This window comes from Equus caballus, chromosome 9, assembly GCF_041296265.1.
Source record: "Equus caballus isolate H_3958 breed thoroughbred chromosome 9, TB-T2T, whole genome shotgun sequence".
Taxonomy (NCBI): domain Eukaryota; kingdom Metazoa; phylum Chordata; class Mammalia; order Perissodactyla; family Equidae; genus Equus; species Equus caballus.
In genome coordinates this window covers 69,206,282-69,232,160 of record NC_091692.1, presented here as the reverse complement: position 1 = coordinate 69,232,160, position 25,879 = coordinate 69,206,282, and the positions used below count along the sequence as shown (strand labels likewise).

The window sequence follows — 25,879 nt, the reverse complement described above, 5'->3', positions numbered from 1 at the left end:
GGATGACTCTGTGAAGATTCCGTATTCAGAAATGTGATTTCTTAGAAACTGCGAGCACAGAAGGAGCAGCCAGGAGTTAAGAGGGGGAAACAAGTTTCCTTCTGTTTTCTTTTTGATATCCAATTTTGAGAAGGAGCAAAGAGTGCAGCATCATGAGAAGGAGATTTCCCGAAGCCGAATTCCCCGTTTGATTCTTCGGCCCCATCTGCCCCAGCAACAGCACAAAGTGTCCCCAGCCTCTGAGTCTCCCTTCTCGGAGGAGGAGAGCCGAGAATTCAACCCCAGCAGCTCTGGGCGCTCAGCGAGGACCATTAGCAGCAACAGCTTCTGCTCAGGTACGGTGTTCACAGGAAGCCACATGCGGGCATGAAGCGTGTGCCCTGTGGGTGCGTTGTGAATGGACCGGGAGTGGGCCCCTTCGAGCCTAGAACTAGACTTCTGTTATTAGGATGAATTGTATAAGGTTGCACCTTTTTGGCTGTGTTGACCTGCAGATACAGTAGTTTCATTTGGTTCAACCCAATGGAATTTCATGCCTGTTTTTATATATTATTCTAGTTTATAATTCAGAATGTAAAATAGAATTTCTTGTTTCTATGACTATTTAAAAAAATAGATTCCTTCTTAAATCTGGAAAATGTATTAGCTTGCATTTTATACTAGCAACCTTTATAAGCCTTTGTACTTTTATTTTTGGAATCTCCAGAGATAAGGCAACTCCTAGTGAATGAGGTCAAGATCAAGGAGGCTTGTATCCCAGGCTTGGCTTGACCGTGTAGTTTAGAGGGGAAGAGCACAGGCTTTGTAATCTTCCAGGCCTGAGCGGGAATCCCTGACCTTTCCGCCCTTGCAGCCCAAGCTCTGTGACCTTGGGCAAGTTGCTTAACCTCTTTAAGCCTCAGTTGTTACTTCCATGAAATGGGATGATAATACGTACCTTGTATAGTTGCTGTGAGATTGAATGACGCCACTTACCTAAATGTCCTAGCTCAGGGCCTGGCGTATAGACGTGCTTCATAAATGATGGGTCTTAATATAAAGGGCTGTGGATGTCAGTTTTGGAACATGATTAAGGAAAGTTTCCTTGTGTTGTGAGCATATTTCGTAAAGGCACAAATCTCTTTGTAGCTCCCGAAGGTGCCACCAGTATCACTTAACAGGACCTGATTAATCAACCCACTGAAGCACATAACTTAGAAGAACTTGTATTCTGTCAGAAGTATTAGGAATTTGGGTAAAATTTAAAGGAGTGACTGTCTTATGATTAATGAAGAATGTTTCATAATGGACAATTTTTAGAACTTATTTAGGGAAAATGTAATTTGGAGATTAGCACATGTCTGAGAAGGGACATGTGAATCCAGATGCTATGATTAATGCCCTCATTTAGCAGGATGCAATATTCCATTATACTTATCATTGGTAACTACATTTTTCAGAGATTTTTTTTTGGAAAGTGTAGCTTTAGATTCATTATATACTTTCACAAAATAATTGTATCCATGAGTTATGTATTAGAAATACTGTGCTGCCTATTTTTTAATTTTGTCTCTGTAATGATTCTCTGCCTCAGATTCTCCGCTTGGTTCTGAAAAATAATTGTATGAAAATATTAGAGTTTAGAACTTCTTTATTATTGTTTGAATTGTATGAGTCTAGCTTAAAATGGAAACCCACTGAGGGTTTGCATCATACTCTCCCAGGAAGAAAACAAAAGGAAAACTGACAAGCTGGAGCGGTTAAGGTCTCTAGAACCCAGAGTCGTATTTGCAGAATGTAACACTGTTTACTTGAACTCCATTTTGGAGCTCCGGAATCTCTCTGGTTGAATGTGGATGAACCCAGGGGATATCATTTCAAACTGACACGGCTTTGTTTACATAACTCAATTCCACATTCATTCCTGATATTCTCTCCACATAATTATTTTCTCTGTGACTTACTTCCGGGTGAGTGGTGTTATCAGAACAAAAGAAAAGTTTGGTCAAAACAAAGCAAAAGAAAAACTCCAAAAATATTTTAGAAAATATATTTGGCAAACCAGTAAAATATTAATTTGGGTCTTGAATCATTCTCTCCAAGATCCATTTCCTGCTTCATCCCTTCTTCCCCGGAGACCTCTCTCCCACTAAGGCCATAATGCTGTACATGAAAATCGAAAGTAGATATTGATCCTTCTGCCATTAACTAGCTGAGAATTGAGTGGCAGAAGCGTCTAATTATGGGTGTCTATAAACCTACCTTTCGATCTGTAGCCTTGCATCCTGTCTCTAGATGGGATGCCCTCCCTCCCTCGGCCTTATCTTCCTGTGTCGGCGATTCCCCAAGGTTTCGGTTGGTGCTTTTTCCTTCTTTGCTTTCCTTTCCTCCGAACCCTGATAAACCTCACCACAGCTCTGAGTGCTGCGCTGACTGCAGTTGACAGGAGCAAGCCTTTGGGGGCATGTTAATGATGCTTTAGGAGGTCACTTGGTGGATGGGAAATAAATGGGTTTGGTACTATGGGGAGCATTAAAGCTGCAGGCAGTGAGGTAGAGAATGTAAAACACATCCAACCAGCAGGGGGAAATAGCTGGTTTTAATCCAGCCGCTTGAACACAGGCCAGAATATGTGTTGGTTGCTTAATCACGGCAGTTAAGTCAGAGACCAAGGTACATGCAAACATTAACAATGCATTAACAATGCCATCCTCTGCTAGAATGAAACTAAGATAATTTAGAGATGTCTTTTGCCGCCGTAGCTTCATAACCTTACAGGGATCATTCTACATTAGTTTGTCATCTTTACAAATCATCGCATTGACTAATGTGGAAGGAAACATTCAGAGTTAGGGGGATTCTAACTATGTCCTAGTGAAATTATACAGGAAGATGTGACTCAAACACAGTGCACTTTAATCGGAAGATTACATTTTCAGACCTGCAGGCTAGAGACTCTTTCCCCAAATCTGTATCAAGGGCTGTATTAATTGGGAAGAGCATCGTATGTTCTAAGATATTTAGTTTTTAAAAGAAGGATAATGCAGTGAGTTCATATAAAGTTAAGTTTACTTAATATAAGGGATTATCCTCTATTTTCAGAGTCTGCCTTTCCTATTGTTTGTATTATAACAAAAAATTATGATAGTGGATGGTGGTTATGCTTTGGCAAAAGAAATGACAATTCTGTGTTGATGTGTCCTCGACCCTTACCCTCATGTTTTCTTTTAATTTTACTGATTTGTGAAATTAAAAGACTGGGAACTATTTTCAAAGTGACCTGGCCCTTTTTACACACTTTCTCGATTCCGTCCCGAGCTCCACTGCGTTCCCCCCTTTCTTCCCACGGGAGCTTTGACAAGGAACTTTTAATGACTTGATGTTCTATATGCTAATCTGTATGTCATGTCTATATCATTTCAGAGGGAGGGACCCTTTGCACTTCATTTGGGGTGTGTCCCCAAAGAGCTCTTCTTTTAGTAGCTGCTTCTTAGCAGAATTTCTTTGAAGATACGCATGTGTTTTGTGCATTCCATCAGCATGTGTGCTTTCACACTCAGACTTCATTCTCCTGTTAAAACAGTCTATTTCTTCCAGTTTGTGTTCAGGCTTAGTCACTGTGACCTTAGTTGGGCACAGTTAAGTTTATATTATATTGGAGACCAGGCCCTATTTTGTGTGCCCAGCAAGTAAAACACTGTATATTCTTAGTAAATATTAACTAATGCTTTCTTTAAAAAAGAATGAAAGAATACATAAGGAAGTACATTTAATAGTAAGTTAATAGAAACAAAAAATCTGCTTTCATGTTCCCTCTTTTGTTTTTAATTAGTTTTTTTTAACCTATGTTTTGGCATAAAGTCACTCTGTCTTGCCCCCCCCCCGACCAACCCCGTGTTTCTTGTTTTAACATGCCCTTGAGAAGTGATAAAACTCATATTTGTGATTTGTGTCCTGGGTGTGGCACATTGAATCTAGGCTTCTGCCCATTTTTCTCCCCCTTTTTCTTTGGTAGTGAATTGTGTCATCGTACCACAACTCCAGCCACTATTAGAAAAGCTGATGGCCTGGGTGGGGAAGTCAGTCGCATACATCAGTCACCTGACATGGTTAGCTGCATGCTGTGCATTCTTCTTTGCTTAGTTGAGGCAATAATCACCCCTTAGAACTGGGAGGCAGATGTATTGCTGGCATTTAAGCTACTTCTCCTCGGGGTGCCTTGTAAACATGGCAGGTGGAACAAATTATGCGTGTAGAACACTGGTTGTTTATTGGGAGACCAGTGATTTCTCCGAGTTATTTCCGTGTTTCTGAGGTGCACACACAGATGCATAGGCAAGTTCGTAACTTAACCCATTAAAAAACATGTTCCAGGTCAATACACTAAATGGTCAGAATCGGAGTCTGAGCAGTCTAATCTCGAGTAAGGTGTTTGCAGAAAGTATTTTGGTTTTGACAGAGGCTGGGAAGAAATCCTCCTTTGGGTGCCAGTGGACTAGAGATAATCATTGTTGCTGTTTGTGGGAAGAACAATCAAGGCAAATTGCAAGCTGACTAGTGCCCTGCCGCGGCATGACAGTGCCTCCAAAAATTTGCCAGGCTGTGCCAAACAGAAATATTTTTGCTATGCTTTTGTCCAGTTGAGGAAACTTGGCAACTGGCTAGAGTAAGCCTTTGAACACAATGATGAGAACTGAGATGAGCTGCTTAAAGTGAAGTGAGCTGCGGTACCGAATTACGAATTATGCCGTAATTGAATGACCGCCAACCTGCTGCGAAGAAAAAAACAAAGACTCTAACACTTTAGTATCCTTTTAATGAATATGACACCTAGGCACTGTTGCATAGTATGTATTTCAAGTGCTTAGCTGCCTCAGCCACGGAAATAAGTACCTAATGAAACAGGTTACAAATGAAGGGTATATAGGCAGTATTTCTTTGAGGATGCGGTAACTGCAATTAGGAGGACAAGCTAAATTTGTTCCCACTTAATAAAAAGTACGTAGCAGTGGGGACTGTGAAAGGTAATCACCATGGAATTTGACCATGCTTGAGAGCAAATTATGGTACTTAACATGACAGTCTTTCATGTTCTAAAATACTCATCTTTATGACATCGTTTCTCAATTTCAGAATGTGGTGTTTGTCTGATTTTTAATCCTCAGGAAGACTTGTTTAAAATGCGGGAGTCTTGGCCCCTCCCTAACCTATCATCTGGAAATGGGAGAGCCCAGGAATCTGTATTTTACAGGCTTTCCAGATGATTCTTATGCCTCTTGAAGTTGGAACCTTACTGCTTTGTCGTCTGTGTGTGTTTGGGGATTTTGTATGAGGGATGTGATGGGTGTGCCCCAGCTGACGTCACAAGATGAACAAGGATCAAAGATGGTAGAAGTGGTGGCCAGCCAAGCTGTTTAAACCCATGGCATCGAGCAAGGAAAATGCCTCCACATTCCCTGGAAATTATTGCTTCTCACTCTACATTTGCAATTCCCATGTTGTTAGTCTTAGCAATAATATTGTTTATATCTACATAATGGGTTTAACTTCTGTTCAGATGGTAGAAAAGTAAAGATGAGAAAGCATTTCCTTCCTTTATTTTGCTGTATTATCCTTTCTCTGAACTTACTATCTCTAGCCAGACTTTTAATTTTTTGCATTTTCTTTCTTCAGTGTTGGGATGATTTGGGGTACACTGAAAGCAGGTATCTTAGGTACACCGCACATGTACCCTGAACACCCAATGGTACACTGAAACAGGTAGAAAAAAGAGAAGCTGGCCTGTGAGTAGCAGGACATTCAGCTTTTTTTTTTTTTTTTTGATGTGGAAGATTGGCCCTGAGGTAACGTCTGTTGCCAATCTTCCTCTTTTTGCTTAAGATTGTCGCTGAGCTAACATCTGTGCCCATCTTCCTCTATTTTGTATGTGGGATGCTGCCACAGTATGGCTTGATGAGCAGTGTGTAGGTCTGCGCTTGGAATCCAAACCTGTAAACCCCAGGCTACCGAGGCAGAGCACGTGAACTTAACTACCATGCCACTGGGCCAGCCCCAACATTCAGCTTTTCGCAAGCTTGCACAAAAATGCATTATCCAATAATCATTTATTAAGTGCCTGCTAAGGATCAGGAATTGTGCTAAGACTACAAAGATGGATAAAACACAGGGATTGGAAGCGTCAATTATTTTACTGCCTTAACCTTGGCACTGAAATAAATGGGATAACTCACGTCTTTGGATGTGATTCCCACACAGCTCCCTCCCTCACTTATTTCTTTCCTGACCCTTTTACGCACACCCACACCACAGACACCTCTTCCTTGTAATTTAAGTTTGTGGCTCCATTTATTATCTACTTGGCCTCTCACATTTCATAAGCCCAAGGATTCAAAGAAATAACATTAGTTAGTGTGGTGTAGTGGGTAAATATGAGCCCTGGCATCAGCGGACTGAGTTAAAAGCATGAAATGAGATTAGCGAGGCAGGGAGGGCCAGATGGGGAAAGGCTTTGCATGCCGGGCGAACACTCAATCCCTGAGATCAAGGATACCTACAGGAACTAGACCAGTATTGTAAACAGTGAGGCCCCCCAGATAGATGACAATAGAGGGGACTCTAGAACTGGACAGTGTGCCCCTTCTGGAGGTATTTAGAATTTTTAAAATGCCGCTTTTTAACTAACTTTGTGGGCCAGAGAGCTGGCTATGGCTCTTGGGCTGCCATTTTGCAATTCCTAAAGATCTTACAGAGCCAAGGAAGGGTTTTCAGCAGGAAAGAGTTATGACCAGATTTATATCAGAAAAATCTTCCTGGTGATCTGTTCGACAGTGGGTGAGAAGGGGCAGGAGGTGATGGCAAGGAGCCTGCCTGGTTTGAAGACAGCTCTGGCAGCCTAAGTGAGGACCGACAAAATGACGTGTATGAGGATTAGGGCCTAGAGCATATGAAGCTTAGTCACCAATTGCAGTGGAAGGATTGTGTCTGCCTTTCCACTGGATGAACAGCAGTGGAGTAGCAGGGCAGGGCAGAAGGACAATGAATGTGGTTAGTGGGCTCAGATTTGCCTTGTTGCATTTGAGATAAGGTATAGGTCTGGAGCTCTGAAGAGAAGTCGTACATGTTGGCAACTGAAGGCAAAGGAGTTGATGATACTGCCCACGGGGACTGCTTAGAGGAGGAAGATAAGAGGACCAAGGCTAGAACCTGAGATCCAGCAAGAGCAGGCAGAAAAAGAAAACCAAGGCGCCTCAGAATGAGCATTCAGAGAGAAGGGAGGCGAGCCAGGAGTGACAGTGCCTCCATCCCAAAGGAAGAGAGAAGTTCAAGAAGAAAGTAGCCCACAGGTTCCGAGGTCACAGCAGGATAAAAAGTGCTCAGGGATCAGACCACTAGGTTATCAGTGGTCTTAGGCAGAAACAGTCTCAGAAAATTCAGGGGATGGAATCCCAATGGCATCCGGCTGAGATGTGAATGGGAGGAGACAAAGTGTAGACAAATTTTTTTAAAAGCTTAAGTGGGATGGGAAAGAGAAAATAGAATAAAAACAAGTGTGGCATTTATAGTAAAGATAGAGTATTTATCAAGTGACAGGTATTTGATAAGGTTCTTAGGCTGAGGGAAAATAGACAACGAATAAAGAAACAAACAAAGAAAGAGACCAAAAAATAGTAGAGAGGTGATAGCTTTGTAAGAAGACTGAGGGTAGACCAAAAACACACATAGGAAGAAAAGAAAGGCTGGGTGGATATATTTCTAGATCAGGGCAGCTGAAGGATAGATATTTCAAAGTCTAGCTTAGCTGCCCCGTCTTTCTTCTTCCTCTGTCGTACCATATCCTATCTTTCATATCAGACCTGGTTTTACAATTTTGTATCTAGTCATCTGACTCCCCGGTAGTCTGTAAGCTCGTGAAGGCAAGAGCAGTATATTTCCTCGAACTTGACCTGACACACAGGGGCTGCTCAGTAAGTGTTTGTTGGAATTTGGTAGAAGCCATAATTAGGGGAACAAGACAAGTGTTTCCATTCGTTTAATAAAATACCTTGAGAATAGGGCACTATCTTAGTAGTTGGGGGAATAAAGCAACTAGAACAGTACCCAGGACTCAATTTAATAGATTAAGACATTCCTGTGCTGAGGAGTTCAGCATCTCTAAGTGTCAAAAAGAGTAAGCTCTTTAATAGAACCGTGACCCCAGTGCTGTGGGTAGCTAGAAGAGAGAGGTCTTGCTAAGAAAATCAGAAAATGCTCCACTCAAGAGTTGGCACTTGAGCAAGGTTCTGAAGGTTGTGTAGGAGTTTGAGAAGCAGAACGTGGCCTAGCAGACAGAGAGATCCACGTGTGTCAGAGCCTAGAGCCCTGAAAGTGCAGGGCAAATTTGGGGAGCGGCGAAGAGTCCTGTCTTCCCTAATCCTTGTTTCCCAGTCACACAGCCGTGAGAAAAACCAGCAGCCTGGTTTAGAGTCAAGAAGGTATTTAGCACAGAGCCACATACCTGCTGTTTCCCAGGACTCTGACCTGACACTGACCCCCACTCCGCCCTACCCCCAGGTTGTTTTTACTCTGAGAAAGCCCCAGTCTCCTCCCACTGACCCCGGGCACTTCAGGTACCCAGGGCTGCTGGGCGGGCCTCTATTGTAAAGTGGTTTTGCTGGCTCCTGGGCACAGTAACTGCCCCAGTCCTGGCCTGCTGCTGCCTTGGCTGTCTCCTGCTTTGGAGACAAAATCCAGCCCTCCCTCTGCCAGGGCAGAGACATTCCTGCCCCAGCTGCTCCCCCTCTGCTGGATAGGCCCGTACCCAGCGCCCCACTGCCTGGGTGACACTCTGCTGGCTCCAAAAGGAGGCCTGTCTGCTGACTGCTCTCTCTTTGTAGGGAACCCAAACCAAGCTCCCAGTGCACCCCAGCCCTCACCCTCATCCTCATAGAAACACATCCCTCAGCTTTTCCCCGCTCCCTGTGGATTTTCCCAGGGCTCCTCCTCTGTCCCGGCCACCTGTCTTTATTCTCTCTCCTTTGGTGTGGGTGCCTCTGCAGACAGGATTCCTGTTAGACGCTGACCTAACCCTCAGAATTCTTGAGACCCTGTGGATAACCTACCCTTCTGGTTATTCTGGGGTGTTTGTGAGGATTATATTTTCTTTACGGCTAACCATTATATTTTTTAAGCTCAAAAGTAATAACAATGTGCAAACGCATATGTCAGAACGGATGTAATCACGTTTATAGGATTTATTTTGTTTTACTTTTTTGCCAAAGCGAGATCATGCTATATTGATCTGTCAGCCTTTCTGTTCATATGTTAAGTAAATATTTATTGAACATCTGACGTGGGCAAGGTACTATCCTAGGAGCTGAACCAGAGTGATGAACAATACTGATGGGCCTCCTGCCCTCCAGGAACGTGTATTCCAGGCAGCACCTGTTCCTGTCATTGCTTGTAAGTACATAGAAGTCTCTCCACCCATTATAACGACAGCTCATACTCCATTCTACGGAGAACCATCGTTCATTCAGCCATTCTTCTGAGGATGGACATTTCATCTGTGAAGCTAACTTTCAAATTTTAGAATTTTATTTTATGAATGTCACTGCTATAAGACTATTTATGAGCATATTTCTTCTTTTTCTCTCTTTTCTTTGTTCCATTTTTAAAATGAAGTCAATACCTTAATACACATATATTACCTAAACAATCCTTTTTTTTCCAAATAGAAAAAAACCCCAATGTAGCATTTGCATAAACTGTATAATAAGCATTGTTTTTTCCTTAGCTTCCTTCCATTTTTATCCCTTTTCTTTATCTTGACCATCACTATCTTAAGATTCTCAATGTGAGAAAAAATAGAATGGAAGGGAAAAATATTTACATTACTACAAGAGAGCTGACTGTAATTCAGGTGTCCTTAGCGAGTTTTACAGTGTCCTTGTTATAAGGTTGTGAAGAGATTAAGAGATAGCGTCTTGGTGTGTGTCTCTGTCTCTCTCTCTTCTCTCCTTTCTCTCCTTCCTGTTCTCATCCTTCCCTCTGCCGTCTCCCTCTCCTCCCTCTTTTCCCACGAAGGAACCTGAAAAAAAATAACTGAGTCTTTAAAAAGGCATGGCTTAGCAACCGCAAATAAACTCCTATTGCTAAGTAGAGGAAAGGTCAGAAGTATTAGTAACATGCCTATTTGGAAAGATCATAATCCTACAAAAGAAAGAACAAGAGAAATAAAAGCTCGTGTGACAGAAGAACTCCCCATCGCCTTTGCCAAGGCTCACCTGTCTTCTGGCAGTGATGGAGCCGCCCTGTTTCCCAGTTTCAGCATCACCTCCTCTCTCATCAAATCTCCTAGATAGGTTTGTTGCTCACACTACATGAACTATTTGAATGCTGTTTCCCCTCCAGATTCCTTCTCCTCTGGCTACTAATGCAAATCAAACAACTTGACACTTGGTGGATAACCAAGTGGAGCCCCCTGTTTCAGAGAGAGCATCAGTCCCATGAAGAAATGAGATTGCCTCAATTCACTTCACTTCACTTCACTTCACGTTCTCATTTCCTGCCAAGGGCTGCACCAGAATGACTTTTATGGGAGCACTCGAGGCTCCAAAATAGCTCAGAAATCCGGGGAATGTTTGTCTGTGAAATGATTATTTTGTCTCCAAGAAACCAGGGAGACATTCATTAAATAATTACTCCACTCTCTGCTTCATTTTTATAGATGTAGGTTGCATGCCTTAGCAGAGGTGCTACATTAGAATTACTTTTAACAAGCTCGTTTCCATCAGCACACATATATGCTTGAATATGCACCTTTCAAAGAAAATAAGCTCCCTGTGACCCCTCATCAGCTTGCAACTGCCATCTTGTTTCTTTGGTCCTCTTCACAACGAAACTTCTCCAAAATCTCCTCTCCACAATTTGCCCTTGTCAAGCATGTGAGTGACCACTTTAGCAAATCTGACATTCTCTTGTCTGCCTTCATTTTCCTTGACTTCTCAACAGCACTCAACACCATTGAAAAAGCCTCTCTCTTAGGGAAGATTTTCCTCCTTGTCTTCTGTGGTCCCACCCTTCTGAGCGTTCCTCCTGTCTCTGGAGTCACTCCTCAGTCACCTTTGTAGGCTCCGCCCTCTCCCTGTCCTCACTGTGTCCAGTGTCTCAGGCCTTAGTCCTCAGCCCTTTTCTCTTCCTGCCCTCCTCTCTTCCTGCCCTCCCCGAGGGCTCCAATCTCTAAATTCCTCACCTGTAGGATGGTGATGCTCCCCAGCTTCTCCCCTGAGCTTCAGGTCCACATACCCAACTGCCTACTTGATAGCTCCAATGTTGTGGTTAATTTGTGCCTCACGTTTAATGTATCAAAAACAGAATTCTTCATTTCACCCCCTACAAACTCAGAAATGAGCACCACATTCCCCAGTGTTTATGCAAAAACCTAGAAGACATCCTTGGTCCCTTCCTATTTTTTCATTATCATAAATTAGTGCTTTCAATTATTTTTCAAAAATATATCTCAAATCCACCTACTTCCCTCAATTTTCACTACTACCACTCTAGTCAAACCACTTCATCTCTTGTTTTTATTGTTGCAGCAGCCTCCATGTGGGTTTTTTGCTTCCGCTCTTTCATTCCTAAAGAAGCCACGCAGCTTACTTGTTACGAAGGAGGCTCCTGAGTAGCCTGTTTGGATTCATAGCACGGCTCTGCCACTTCCTGACTGTGACTCAGGCGGGTGGCTGAAAGGCTAGTGCTAGTTTTCTATGCCACCTGCAAAGCAGGGTAATATTAGTGCCTATCTCAGAGGTCATATTAGGTTAAATTAAGACTTGCGTTAAGTAAGCGTTTAGGAAATGCCTGTACTTCGTAGGCAATAAGAAATATTAGCTAGATATAGGATCGCTAATACAGCCTGTTCTTCACAAACCACATTGTTGTCATCTCCTGCTTAATGCACACTGTGGCTTCCATTGCCCTTAAGATACACTAAGGATTCCTGGCCTGCAGTCCTGCACATACTCGGGCTTCTACCTCCCTCCAGCCTCATTATCATCCTTCTCTCCTCATCAGCCTTCCTGGCTTCCTTTCAGTTTCTTTAATGCACCAAACTGCTTGTTGTTCTCTCTGCCTGGAGTAATTTCCCTTGCCTTTTCCGTGATTGGTTTTCACTTTTCGGTCTTCGCTCAAGTTACCTCTTCAGGGCTTTCCATGACAACCCGCCTAATGAAGTACCTTCCCACCTCCCACCTGGTTAATCTATGTATAATATCACCCAGTTCGTTTCATTAACAGTACATCACAATCATTAACAGTACATCACAATCAAAATATCTTCTCTATGTATTTTTTTTTACTTGTTTATTAACTGTCTTTCTCCACCACTAGAATGTGAACTCCTTAAGGACAAGGATCTTAGAATCTTGATCTTCGTTATAACCCTAATATCTAGAAGACTACCTGGCACACAATAGGAAATCAGTAATTATTTGTGAAAAGAATCATGGACGGATGGATGGATGGATGAGATTCTTACACTTCAACATTGGCAATTGGGTAGTGACACATCGTATAATATTGAAGCAAAATTGGTATAGAGCCATGTAGACTTGTGAATATTCACTCCTAAAAGATGTTAAAATTAGGTGAAGGAATAGAAGTTCAGATTCGGCTATTGAAAACCTAGGATGCGAAATTATCTGAATGGCAAGCATTATATGGTTACCGTTTTGAAGCAGGAATAATGGAAACCTGGAAACAACTAGAAAGAGGTTCTTGCCTCAAATTTTTGTGGTCTATTTATTATGGGATGGCTTCTTTCTAACAGTTTCCTTTGTCTGTTTTTAATTTGAGCATTCCCAGAATTGCTGCTGTTTCCTCTTGGAACAAACATAGAGAGAAAAATTTAGAAAACAGCTAGCTTGTGGTGCTGAGAAAAACAAGAACTTTAGAGTCATACAAACCCAAATTTGAATCTTGAGTCAATTACTTGGTAACTGTGTGACAGTGGAATTCTTAACCTCTCTGAGCCTGTTTTCCCACCTATAAAATAAGACCTTATTAACATTATATGATAAAAATTAGTGTTCCTGCCACATGATAGCTACTTAATAAATGTTACTTTTCTTACCTTACCAATATCCTTTCAGTGAATTTGAATGGTTTATGGTAAGAATTTCACAGGGTTCAAGTTAACCATGAGTTTAGGCTGTGACATTTTATCTGTCTCCATCAGACTGTTTTCAAAAATGTCAGTATCTGGAGCAATAAGAATAATAACGGCAACGTCAGTGCCTGGCAAATAGTAGATACTCAATAAATATTTGATGAATGAACGACTAAGAAGTCTATAAATGCTTCTGTCATTCATGAGAATCAACTCGATTTCCATATAATTTAAGGTAATGTTTCCTTAAAATAGCAGGGATTTTTCCTCCAAATTATGCAACTGAACATTGAACAGCATTAAACCATAACTGAATGTTTCAAGACATTATGGCACAAAAGCACGTTTTTCTCTGCCTGATGTTATTTTTAAGTATGCCTCCTGGAATTCTTTAATTCAGCATCTTGGAAAACAAATGAGTTCTGAGATCTAAATTAAAAAATGAACCAGAAGTTTTAGAGACGCTTCTTGGACCTTGAAGAAATATTCTATTTGTAACCTTGAGAACCTGGTGTTTTATTCTTATATGTAATTGGTGCACGGAGATTGACGTAGGGACTTGGTCAGCATAGTTGCTACCAAACGTGGTTGATGGCCCTGGTTGTTAGTTAAATATCAGGAAATTATATCACACACACACATACACGCTGTGGGCAATCCTAATATTTTAAAATGTGGATTACAAAAATTCGCTTTTCAAAACATATTTATTACTTTCAAAACTTCATCAGAAAAGCATTGCAAAGTAATGTGGAAAAGATAGATTTCCTAAAAATTAACAAAATAAGAATAAAGTTAGCGTCTAACCTCACACTGCATAAAATGAATTCCAGATGGATTTAATTGAAATGAAAAGCGAAACTATAAAAATCTAGAAGAAAGTATAGGTGAGTATTTAATTGATCTTAGAGTAAAGAAGGATGTTCTAAGCATTAAAACATTGGAAGAAATTGCAAAGGATATGGACAGATTTGACAACTAGAAATAGAAAAAGCTTTGAATGTTAAAAATTTAAATTAAAAGCAAACAACAGATTCAGTGAAATATGACAGAAGGCTGATACCTTTCATGTGTAAGATTTCTTACAGATCAATAACAAATCCTTAACACCTTCAAAGAAAGATTGTCAAAGGACATGAACAATTCATAGAATAAGTAAAAAAGACCAACGAACATATGAAAGACCTTAAGATCACTAATAATTAAATACATGCAAACTAACACATCAGAAATAAGTTTTTCATTATTAACTTGGAAAAATGCAAATAAAATAGTATTCAATGCTGGCAGGAATTTAATAAACGGGATACTCTCATACAATATTGACAGGAATGTAAGTTGTCTCGAACTTCCTGAAAGTTTGAGTAATTGCACTTTTAGGGATAGATTCTAAGAGATACTCAAAAATTTGACCAAAGATTTATCTGTAAAATATGTCTTTCAAGCAGTTTCCAGAATAGTGAGAAAATTTGAAACAACCTAAAATACCCTACAAGAAGCAATTGATTTTTTTAAAATGCTATGTTCGTATCTATTTTAGTTACTCATTTAAAATAATGTTTTCAAGAAATTAAATAATATATTTTGAAACTTTTAAAAACGTGCTTAAGAGCAGAGAGAATATTACAATGAACCTTAATATACTGCTTATCCACTTCATCCAGATTAAGCAATAGCAAGATATTGTCATATTTGCTACGTCTTTCCCTTTTTTTCTTTTCTTTTTTACTCTGCTGAAGCATGTAAAAGCAAATCTCCAGACATCATGTCATTTCATGTCAACCTACGTACCTCAGCATGCATTTCTTTAAAAAATAGACATTTCCTACATAATCATAGTGCCGCTTTCATTACTAACGCAATTAACATAATTCCTTGGTGTGACAGAGAACATTGAAATAGCCCCAGTTGTCTCAAAAGTGTCTGCTTCCTCATGGTATCTTTAACCCGGAGGCCAACAAACTTTTTCTGTGAAGGACCAGATAGTAACTATTTACGACTCTGCTAACCAGATGATCTCTGTCACAATTATTCAACTCTGCCGTTGTAGCTTGAAAGCCACAGTAGACAGTATGTAAAGGATTAGGCGTGGCTGTGTCCAATAACATTTTATTTACAAAAGCAGGCAGAGAACAGAATTTGGCCTGCAGGCTGCAGTTTGCCAACCCCTGACTTAACTCATTCCTCCGTTCTCCATATATTTTATAAGGTGGACATTGGCTTTAAAGCTTGATTAGATTCAGGGGCAGTTTTTTTTGTGGCAAGAATACCATGGGGGATGCTGCGTGTTTCATCTCACTTCCCGTCAGAAGGTACACCATGTCTGTTGTCCCACTGTTGATGATGCTAAGAGTACTCAGTGGGCACAGATGGGTAAGACCTGATCCATCCACTGTAAACTCTCCATCAGCCTTTTGTCTAATGGTTTCATCTGTTAGGTTCGTTGTCTAAATCAATATTTCGTTAGAAATCATTGCAAAATAGTAACTTTCAGTTCTCTTGTTCCATCTAGTTTCCTTAACCAGAATGCCTCTATGAGGAAGAACTTTCCAATATCAATGAGGGATTAAGGGATTTCAGTTATACTGAAATAGAGCTTGTACAGGAACAGCTTTTACAATCTGTATGCTAGTTCATTCTTTCCTTTTAATTGCCAAATTTCAATATGACGAATTGGTCCCTGGGTCACTTACAGTGATTTCCATTGGTTTGTAATTCTTTTAGGTGACAGGATTCTTTTTCTCTTTAGTTTTATTTTTTTGTATGACTATGAACTCATAGATTTTTTAATATATTCAGTGGTTGTCAGTTAATTGCATGTATTATTCTTTTTGCTGCTCACACTATTCCATCTTTGGCCAGTGGGGGCCCTTTGTGTTGGCTCCTCTTGGTCTTCAATTGCTTCTTTCTTTCTAGCCTACAAGTTCCAGGGAGAAGTTTTCAATGACGGAGTAACGAAACTGTTAATAATATACGTTGGAATTTTAACAAAACAAAAAGCAAGCAAGTAAACTATATGCATATAAAAGAAAGATTGATAAGAAATATGCCAAATTGTTAAATGTTTTTTCTGGGTAATACAATTATAGGAAAATATTATCCTTTTATTTTTTTTTACTTCTTTGTACTCTTCTGCACTCTAGGTCTTCTGCATTAAGAATTTCATTACTTTTATAATTTAAAAAATTGAGTTACAATTTTAACAACCCCAGTAGATTTCTTTTAATTTAGCAGGTACCTTTAGAACATTTAGAATAAGATACAAATTATTTTAAACGATATTTATATACACCTTTTTCAGAAGTGTAATTGTACAATTATTATGCAATTATTAAGAATATCCCGTATTCTCAAAGAACGTGTAAAGAGAGAGCAAAAATCGATTAAAAAAATCCGTTTTTTAACAACCTCCAGACTACAAAATTATAATAGATGCCTGTTTCTCCCATTTGTCTTTATAAGACCTTAAATTCTTTTCCTTGGTAACAATTTGGAAACTAATTAGTAAGTATATTTCTTACATCACTTTAGATAGTCTGCAACTTCTGGAGGTTCCTGGATCTGCGAGTATTCTTTCTGCCGTCCTCAATCCTGTGTGTTGACAGATTCAAAGCAAACGAACAAGAACAACAACAAAAGAACCTCTTCCTTAATATACGTCAAGGAGGCATGTAAATTAGTCTCCTTCACGATAGATGGTGATCATTGAGATGTGGCTTTGATGAGAGTCACATTTACCCAAGTCCCACCAGAGGCCGTCCTGGGCCTGTGTAAGTGGGATTTAAAATTGTGAGCCCCAGAAGGAAATCATCCTATATTTTCAGATGGATCACACTGTATAAAGCATGCAACATGGGGCCGGACAGGTGGCGTAGCCGTTAAGTTCACACGGCTTCTCGCTGGCCTGGGGTTTGCCGGTTCGGATCCGGAGTGCGGATATGGCGCCGCTTGGCAAAAGCCATGCTGTGGTAGGCGTCCCGTATATAAAGCAAGTAGAGGAAGGTGGGCATGGATGTTAGCTCAGAGCCAGTCTTCCTCGGCAAAAAGAGGAGGATTGGCAGCAGTTAGCTCAGGGCTAATCTTCCTCAAAAAAAAAAAAAAACAAAACATGCAATGTGGTCCTGTTGTGTGTGTTTTTTAATGAAGTTATACTTACCATGAATAATAGAGAAAAAAGTGTAAAATCTCAGCTATGTCAGAGCTGGTGTGTGTGTGTGTGTGTGTTTTAAAAGAAGAACTCCTCCCTCTCTTGATAGACTGTCTCCCACACCTAAAGCCTTGGAGCAAAGCTCCCCTTATGCTAAAACCAGGCTGAAATGTGCTTACTTTTCTCAGGCATTTTGGAAATTTGAAACACCTCTCAACTCTTTGGGTAGATCATTCAAGATTTCTACCATTTCCTGCCCAGAAATAGTTTCCTCATGGTGTCATACTAGAAATTTTTGCCATTGATAATTTCTTTGTACTAACATAACTAATAAAAGCTATCATGATAAATATTGTGTATATAAATCTGTGGATTCTACAGGATAAATGGGCAGTCACGGTGGCAGCAGGAAACAGAAGGCACCCTCAAAGGGTTTGACAGGAGTGGGTTCAATAAATAAATCTCTTTAATATGTGCTTGATCCACGTGGAGTTTGGCACATACTAAGAGTAGACATGAGCGACCAAAGAACATGAACTTGGCTTCACTGTTTTTAGAATCTTGGAGTAAATGTGAACTGAGAATATTTTACATAGACTTTTGGAAAAGAGTATTTATTATCTTCATCTGGACTGGTGATCCGCTTCCAGCTGTGACCATGGAGTTAAAAAGGAGGAGGAGGAGGAAGAGGAGGGAAGGGGCGGAGGGGAGAAGGGGCCAGAAACAAGACTTGTTGAAAAAATAACCACTTCTCCAGGGCTGCACAGAGGAGGAGAATTCCTCAGGTACCACAGGTGACCAGATGATTGTCTGGGACAGGAAGCTCTCTTGCCTTTGCTCTGTCTTACTTTGCATAACTTAAAGTGTGTTCTCTCTGGTAGGAAAATTAATGGCCCTGCCCTTTCGAAAACTAGATTCCTTTGTTAGTGTTGGTCCCATTAGACAAAACAGGCAAATGTCCCAAGCTTCTCTGGTAACTCACAAATTTTCTTGGGTATGGATTTGCTTTAACAGGCTTGCCAGTTTACAGGAACTGTGCACTGTGATATTTACCCAACTGCTTTTGCTTTTTTCTAAGCTCCATCAGTATGGGGACTGGGTATTATGCCTGTGGGCTGGTTCAGTGCCAAGAGTGGATACATATTTGTTTAACCAATGAAAGACCAGGTCTTATATTCCTACAGTTTCCTCCTCAATATGAAGGGCAAGATTAGACAGTTAAGAAATGTTGGGTGAACACTAGTTTATGTAGTGGTGCAGATGCTGCACGAGGTAACTCAAGTTAAAGATTTACTTAGGTATTCATCTTCTCAATCCCGGTCCCTGGAGATACTGACTGTAAATATTGGTGACAGGTGAGGCATACATTCCAGGTGAAAAATTGCTACTGCCTTTTCTAAACTGTTGCCACTCTAAATAATTTCAGTTCCCAATTTTTAACCAGACCCTGGTACTTAATCCTTAAAATTACTAGTCCTGAATACAAGATGTGTACGTAGTATTTCTTAACTCTAGCAAAATGGTAATAGAACCAAACAAAGCACATTTGTTTTCTGTTTATTTAAAATATAATTTTGACGGTGTTTCTCTATACTGGAAATTATTTAACTTTGTCCCCTTGAGTCGGAGTTTTCATGAAAAATTGCTTTTTAGGGTAGAGAATCTGAAACATGGATTTTTATTTATTTGAGCCATCTCTCTTTCAAAAGAAATAATTTATGGAACTGACTCATAGGAAATAATTTTAAAGGCGATAGGTAATTTTGAAGGATTAGACCTCACGCATTTAGGTTTATCTCCTTTGGGATGAGAGTCAACAAAGAGAGGCTCTCCTGAGGCGATGTGCAGACCTGTTGAGCCTTGTGAAAGTGCTGGAATCTGTCTGAGTAATTAGCAGCTTTGCGCATGTAGAGAGGAGCTCAGATTTCTTTGGGTTGAAGCGTGGGACATGCAGTTGTAGGAGAAAGGCAGGGACAATAAGTGATGAAATAGCTGAGCAGTAGCAGCCAAGAGGGTTCTCATCACTCTGTGGTTCAGGGCAACGTTTCTTCAGGAGTTCCGGAAGAACACAGGGCATTTAAAAGAGCAGCAAAGACAGCAGGCATGGGAAGTGCGCTAAAAACCATTCACTTCCAGAATTACCATTGAGGTCTTATGTGTACTATGTCCAAAAGTCCAAAAAGGACATTAAGAGAAATAAATCATTTTACCAGTGCCAAGTTCACTTTGTCCCAGGAACTGGGATATTTCATAATAAATTGAAATAAAGGCCAAAAATGCAGCAATGGCAATTCTTTTTCAGATGGATTTTAGTCATCTTAATTCAGGCAATCAGTATATTTTATTCAAGCCTAGCTCTGTTTCTGTTTTTATTCAAGCTGTGGAGTTTTAAGATAGCCTTTCATAGATGGCAAATTATTTTACTTCCTGTAATATTTATAAAAATGCAGAAGTTGTAAAAGTTATTTGTACTAAATGTCTATTCATTTTTTTGTCTAAGTAGTTACTAAGGTAATGCTGGCATCAAAATATTTTTGTATAATAAAGAATTATTTAGTAATGAAAATTTACCACTAATTGATTAGTTTGAGTAGACATACTTTCGAGTAATATTGATTTGCATTAAATTCCCGTACAATTCTCATCAAAGTATAAATGAATTAACCAACCACCATAAATATTTAATGAATATGGAGCACTTACAGGAGTCAGCATATGGCTTTTGTTTGCCTAATAAGCATCTACACAGGTTACTTCATATCATGCATATTAACTTATAATAATGACCATAGTAATAATCTATAACTTGGAAGTTAAGGGCACATTTCTAATTTGAACATCATTTTCATTTTACCAGTTTAGCCCAGATTGCAAGATATCTGACTGATATATTTCTGGTTGGGTGTATATGATAATAAAAGAAGATCACTTCTTTCTACTTCCTTGAACTCCTAAAGCCAGATGTCTTGTCTATCAAACTCTGTTAACCAATTGATGGGCTAAGTGATCAAAAACTGGGTATGGTCAGTAATATTCAAATAACTTTTTTCCCTAACACAAACAACTCTGAAGACTTCACCCTAAGGATCCTGAGTTGCCGTGGTGAACTTTTTATTACTAACCCCATCAAAAATCCATGGACAGTTATGACCCAAAAGTATACTACTGAATGTGTGAAATAGACAAACCTTTCAGTTTTGACAACCTGAGTGTTACAGATGTATTTGTGATCTAAAAAGCTTATAAGGTTTTGCCTTAAAAGATGTTGTATGATCGTTCATATTTTCTTCATTTACATAGTTGGCCGAAATATGGAGAATAAATGGAGAGTCATCCACAGGAGTTCCCTTGGGGCCTCGTAAGCAAGAGTACATGTGTGTGAGCGCCTGTGTGCATGGCTCCCTGCTTGGCTTCTCTTTGCCATCATTGATTTCCTCCTCCTCATTAAACTCTTACTGATTCCTGTCTTCCAGATGACACCGGCTGTCCTAGTAGCCAGTCAGTGTCTCCTGTGAAGACGCCCTCAGATGCTGGAAACAGCCCTGTTGGCTTCTGCCCTGGAAGTGATGAAGACTTTACCAGGAAGAAATGCACAATTGGAATGGTTGGTGAAGGAAGCATCCAGTCAGCTCGATATAAGAAGGAACCCAAGTCAGGCCTTGTAAAGCCAGGTGAGTGCCCTTGCTCTTCTCTCCATGTTTTTCTCAGAGTGATATGACTGGAGTGATTTCACATTTAAAATGAAACACCTGTATATCAAGGCAGGGAACCCTAACACTGTAGTACCCAGGAACATCTGTTTTTTTAAAGGAAGAGGGGCAGAGGGTAGAATATTTTCTGTACTGGTTGTTAATAACTGAGTAAGTATAGCGACATGTGCGTTATAAAGACATAGAAAAAGAATCAAAGTCGGAGAAATGCAAACTAGACGGTCTAACAGACATTTAAACTATATAATTAATTCGAGCATAAATTATACTGAAAAATTGCTTGATACCATCTAAAGTGCCTACACATTATAAATAGAACAGGTTATCTTGATGCAAATCTATATAAATGGAATCATATAATATGTGGCCTTTTGCATTTGGCTTCTTTCACTTAGCATAATGTTTTCAAGGTTCATCAATGTAGCCTGTATCAGTGCTTCATTCTTTTTTACAGTTCAGTAATATTCCATCATATAGATATACCGCATTTTTTTTTTTGAGGAAGATTAGCCCCGAGCTAACATCTGTGCCTATCTTCCGCTACTTTATATGTGGGATGCCTACCACAGCACGGCTTGCTAAGCAGTGCATAAGTCCCCACCCAGGGTTCGAACTGGCGAACCCCGGGCTGCCGAAATGGAATGTGCAAACTTAACCACTGTGCCACTGGACTGGCCCCCGTATATACCACATTTTGAAACAGACTTCTGCTTTGAGCAATTTTAGGCTTACAGAAAGGTTGAGTGGAGTGTACAGAGAGTACATATGCACCCTCAGCACCACCTCCAGCTTCCTCTGTTATTAACATCTTGCCTTAGCGTGGTGATATACCACGTTTTACTTATCTATTCATAATGGATGGCCATGTGTGCTGTTTTCACTTTCTGGCTATTATGAATGATAGTGCTATGAACGTTCATGTACAAGCTTTGTGTGAATATGTTGTTAGTTCTCTTGGGTCTAACCTAGAAGTGAAATTGCTGAGTCACATGACAACTCTATGTTTAACCCTTTGAGAAACTGCCAAACTGTTTTCCAAAATGGCTGCACCGCTTTACATTTCCACCAGCAATCCATTAGGGTTCCAGTTTCTCCACATCCTTGTAAACAAATGTCATTGTCTCTCTCTTTGATTGTAACCATTCTAGTGAGTGCAAAGTGTTATTTCATCGTGCTTTTGATTTACATTTCCCGATGGCTAATGATGATGATGGTCTTTTCATGTGCTTGTTGGCCATTTGTATATCATCTTTGGAAAAATACTCTCAATTTTCTTTTAACCGGGGAGTAATTACCAGTAGAATCTACTTCTGCAACATATGAGATGTAAGTTTAAGAGCGGGAGCCCTGTCATCCTCTTTGTATTCCTGACACACAGGGTCTGGTGCATATTGGGGGCTCAGTCAACATTTGTTGACCACAACAGCAAAGGTTGGCTGTGGGATTGAGAGGATAAAATGGTGCAGGAAAGAATGTCAGCTTCGTGGATTACAAAGAAAAAGTACATTTCATTGTGAGGGTATTGTAGGATTTGAATGCAACCTGAAATTATTTTGTTTTTGTTATCTACCCCTCCCACCTCATTTCAAAACCCTTTTACAGTGGTGACAATAAAATGAAACAGTGAAACAGGAGACAAGTGTGGTACCGAAAGAACAAACTGAGATTAAATGGGAGTTAACATTATCATTGCCCTTCCTTGTTTCAATAATCATAATAAGAATAATCACGTTAACATAAGACTTAAAACCCTATGTATATATACAGAGTTCATACCAAGAAAGTCGCTAATCCTAGAACAACTGCTAAAGATCAGCTGCTTGTCTTGCTGAGAATGTTTAAGGTCCTACATCTTCATGAGGAAAATGCAGACAAAAAAGAAAAGAAAGAAGAGAGGGAGGGAAGGAGGAAGGAAGGAAAGAAGAAAGGAAAGAAGGAAGGAGGGAAGGAAGGAAGAAAGCAAGAACAATTGTTCTTCGTGTTGTTTTGATTCATGGATCCTTTGAAAGTCATGAAGGCAGTGGACCCATACTCCAGAAAAATACCCATAAGCAGAAAACATCGCATACCCTTTCTGAGGTTTTGTGGCTATTCTTTATTAGGGTTTCTGAATCCTAGTTTAATGACCCTTGTCCGGAGGCAGAACCTGAAACACCACTTTCGTCACCTGCTTCTGATTTAATTGCTCATAGGCAAACATCACCTAAGTAGGCCTCACTTGGTAATCTTTTTATGTATTTGCATTTAAAGAAGGTCAGAGGGATCCCTGAAGTTTATTTCTTAGTTGCCTAAAATTCCTAACATCACTGAAAAAGCTGCCCGAGCTTTTGAACAGGACCCAATTCTATACAGTGAGCTCATTGTATTTAGAACAATCTGCACCGTGACCTATATTCTCTGAACTTTCAGCAGAGTAAACCCGTCAGTCTCATAAATCTGAAGAGAGGAAATCCTGGAAATGAGGCTGCTGGATGCCTCCAAAATTCATAAAAGGCAGAGACATAATCTGCTAAACCGCCAGAAGATACTGCTCTGGGTTAAAGTGTTCCACCGCCTCCGTTGCCTCACGTGACCATCTCTCCTCAGCCCAAACTTCTCTTCAGCTCTTGATGCGTGCTCTACTTTTTTAAAATAAATCCACTCATTAGAACCAATACCAGTTTATTAAAATAGCAGGCAATTAGTGTCTCTTATACAGATGCTCAGGGGCCCTTTAACATTAAATAACCCCAGCCCGTTTAATTTTAGGTCCGTTGTTCTAGATTCTGGAAAACTGCTATTAGCCTCAGACAGGAATGATTGAAATGCCCCTTGGTCATTCAGATACAGACCTGATAATGTTCTTGAGTATCTGACGCTGAGGGAGAAGGGAAAAACGTCACAGGATGCCAGGAAGGGCTTAGAGAGGCCAGCTGAGCAAGCCTGCACCTTTCTGACCCGGCGCTGTGGCACACACAGCGTGATCGCCCTTCCTTCCTCCAGCAGGACTCGCTCTAGAACTTCTTGGAGGCAGTGAGCCTTGTGTCATTTTGGCTTCTATCACTTAAAGCCTGTGCAGATTTAATTAAAAAGTGCCACCCAAGAGCAAGAGAAAATGTCCCTGGAGTCCAGTTCGATGACTTTGTGTTTTCACGTTTTCCTTTTATCTACAAGTCAATTCAGCAGACATTCAGGACTGAACCTCCAGAGCCTAATGCGGTGTCTGTCATAAAGTAGGCGTCCAGTAAATACTTAAATGAGAAATAGAGTGTACACTCTCTGCAGGGATTACGTTTAGTGAGGGAGGAGCATCGGAAAGATAGGACAAAGATGACCTCAACATCGTCCTTGCTCTTAGGGAACTTATAATTTAAGGCAGAATACTGTACAATAAATCTGGCCCATAGCACAGATGGAAAGCAAAGGAATGAAGGCATTCGGACCGGGAGCTTTTGGAGGAGTCTGCCGTGGTAGCATTCCTTCTCCCAGGTGCTCCTATATTTAGTTTGCAGTTTTCCTGATGAAATTTCTTTTTTTGCCCAGAATGGAAAGGCCTAAATGAATTAGTGCTCTTGTACATTAAATGACATTCCAGGGCCTCCCGTAATACTTGGTTTACTGCTTGGACGTATCTCAATCCAAGGAAGAAAAAGACCCAGTGTCGTTGTTTTACAAATAGCAGTACTAAATTCTTTCTCCACCAGGCTTGTCGGAGAGCTGGGGAAACAGTTACACAATTTAAACAAATAATCGGAAAATGTGAAAGGGAAGAAAAAAGAGATAGGTAAGGAGCAAAGGTTAGGGTCACTATAATTTCAAAGAAATCCACATTTAGAAACTGAAATGTTGAAATCTGCATTTGAAAGATGTCACCATATTCCATCAGCATTCAAACTAAGTTAGTCTTTCCTTGTCATCAGACACCACCCAGGCTGTTGAAACTGGAGACCTGGCCAGATGAACTGTAATAACCTCACCATAATACCTGAGGATTGGTTACTTTAAAAAGACTGTTTCCCACATTCAGAGGCATTTGCTAGAAAACTCAGAAGGCACCATCTAGGTTAGAGGTTACTCAACACTGGTTCCCTTAAGAGCTAGAGGCTCTTTCACGCACAGCTGACGGCCTACAGATGTTCCTGTGCTTGTCCCAGCATTCACTTCAGAGGTGGTTCTGTGAAATAAAAGAGAGCTAGACAACTCACCTGGGAGCTACACAGCTTACCTGGGAGCTACACAACTTACCTGGGAGCTACACAACTTACCTGGGGAGGCCGTTCTGATAATAACTTGAGCTACCTAGAGGGGAGTTGAGAGCTCACTTATGCAGCTTCTCCCCAGCTTACCCAGCTTGTCCTGTCCTGGGAAAAAAGTGTATGTGTGTGTGCGGGAGGGTGGCGGGGCGGGGGGGTGTGGAGACACTTTCTAATGACAAGACTCTGGAGTCCAGCATACTAGTTCGGAATCTTTATACCGCCACTTTGTAACTGTGCTCTCTTCAACTACCTGTTATCTTCTTGAAACATTGCATTCAGCATCTGTAAAATGAGTTGTTGCGAAGATTAAATAGTCTAATGAATGCCAAGTACCCAACAGTAGATCTGGCACAAAGTAATTCCTCAGTGAATGTTAATAACGGTCATTTGTTAATATGGTAATTTTAACTTTAATGGTTATTTTTAACCATTAAATTTTAATTTTAATTTTAACGGTAGTTTGTTAATAATAGTCATTTCTGTGGAGGACCCTGACAGGAGTAGAAAATGACATCTGATGGCTTGACAGTGAGGAAAAAGACAGGACAACATGAAAGAGCAGACAAAGGACCACTAGAAAGCATAGTGGCCTTTTAAGTGTTTAAATGCTTTGTGGCATTTAGTGCGGTAATTAATGTTCTAGAAACAGACTGAGTCATTGCGA

The 25,879-nt window shown here is 40.4% G+C and overlaps 1 protein-coding gene across 20 annotated transcripts in view; it reads left to right on the top strand.

Annotated features, from left to right (window-relative positions):
• The window catches only part of SYBU (syntabulin), a 109,632-nt gene that overhangs the window by 44,416 nt on the left and 39,337 nt on the right, over positions 1-25,879 (top strand). For 8 of the 20 annotated variants that reach the window (XM_070221711.1, XM_070221712.1, XM_023648867.2 and 5 more), the window contains 2 exons: positions 134-335; positions 20,744-20,941. In XM_070221711.1, the coding sequence (XP_070077812.1) occupies positions 134-335; positions 20,744-20,941 (400 nt within the window). Of the gene's footprint in view, positions 1-130; positions 336-20,743; positions 20,942-25,879 lie in introns of all 20 variants that reach the window. The other 12 variants (XM_070221707.1, XM_070221708.1, XM_023648868.2 and 9 more) reach the window with 2 other exon arrangements.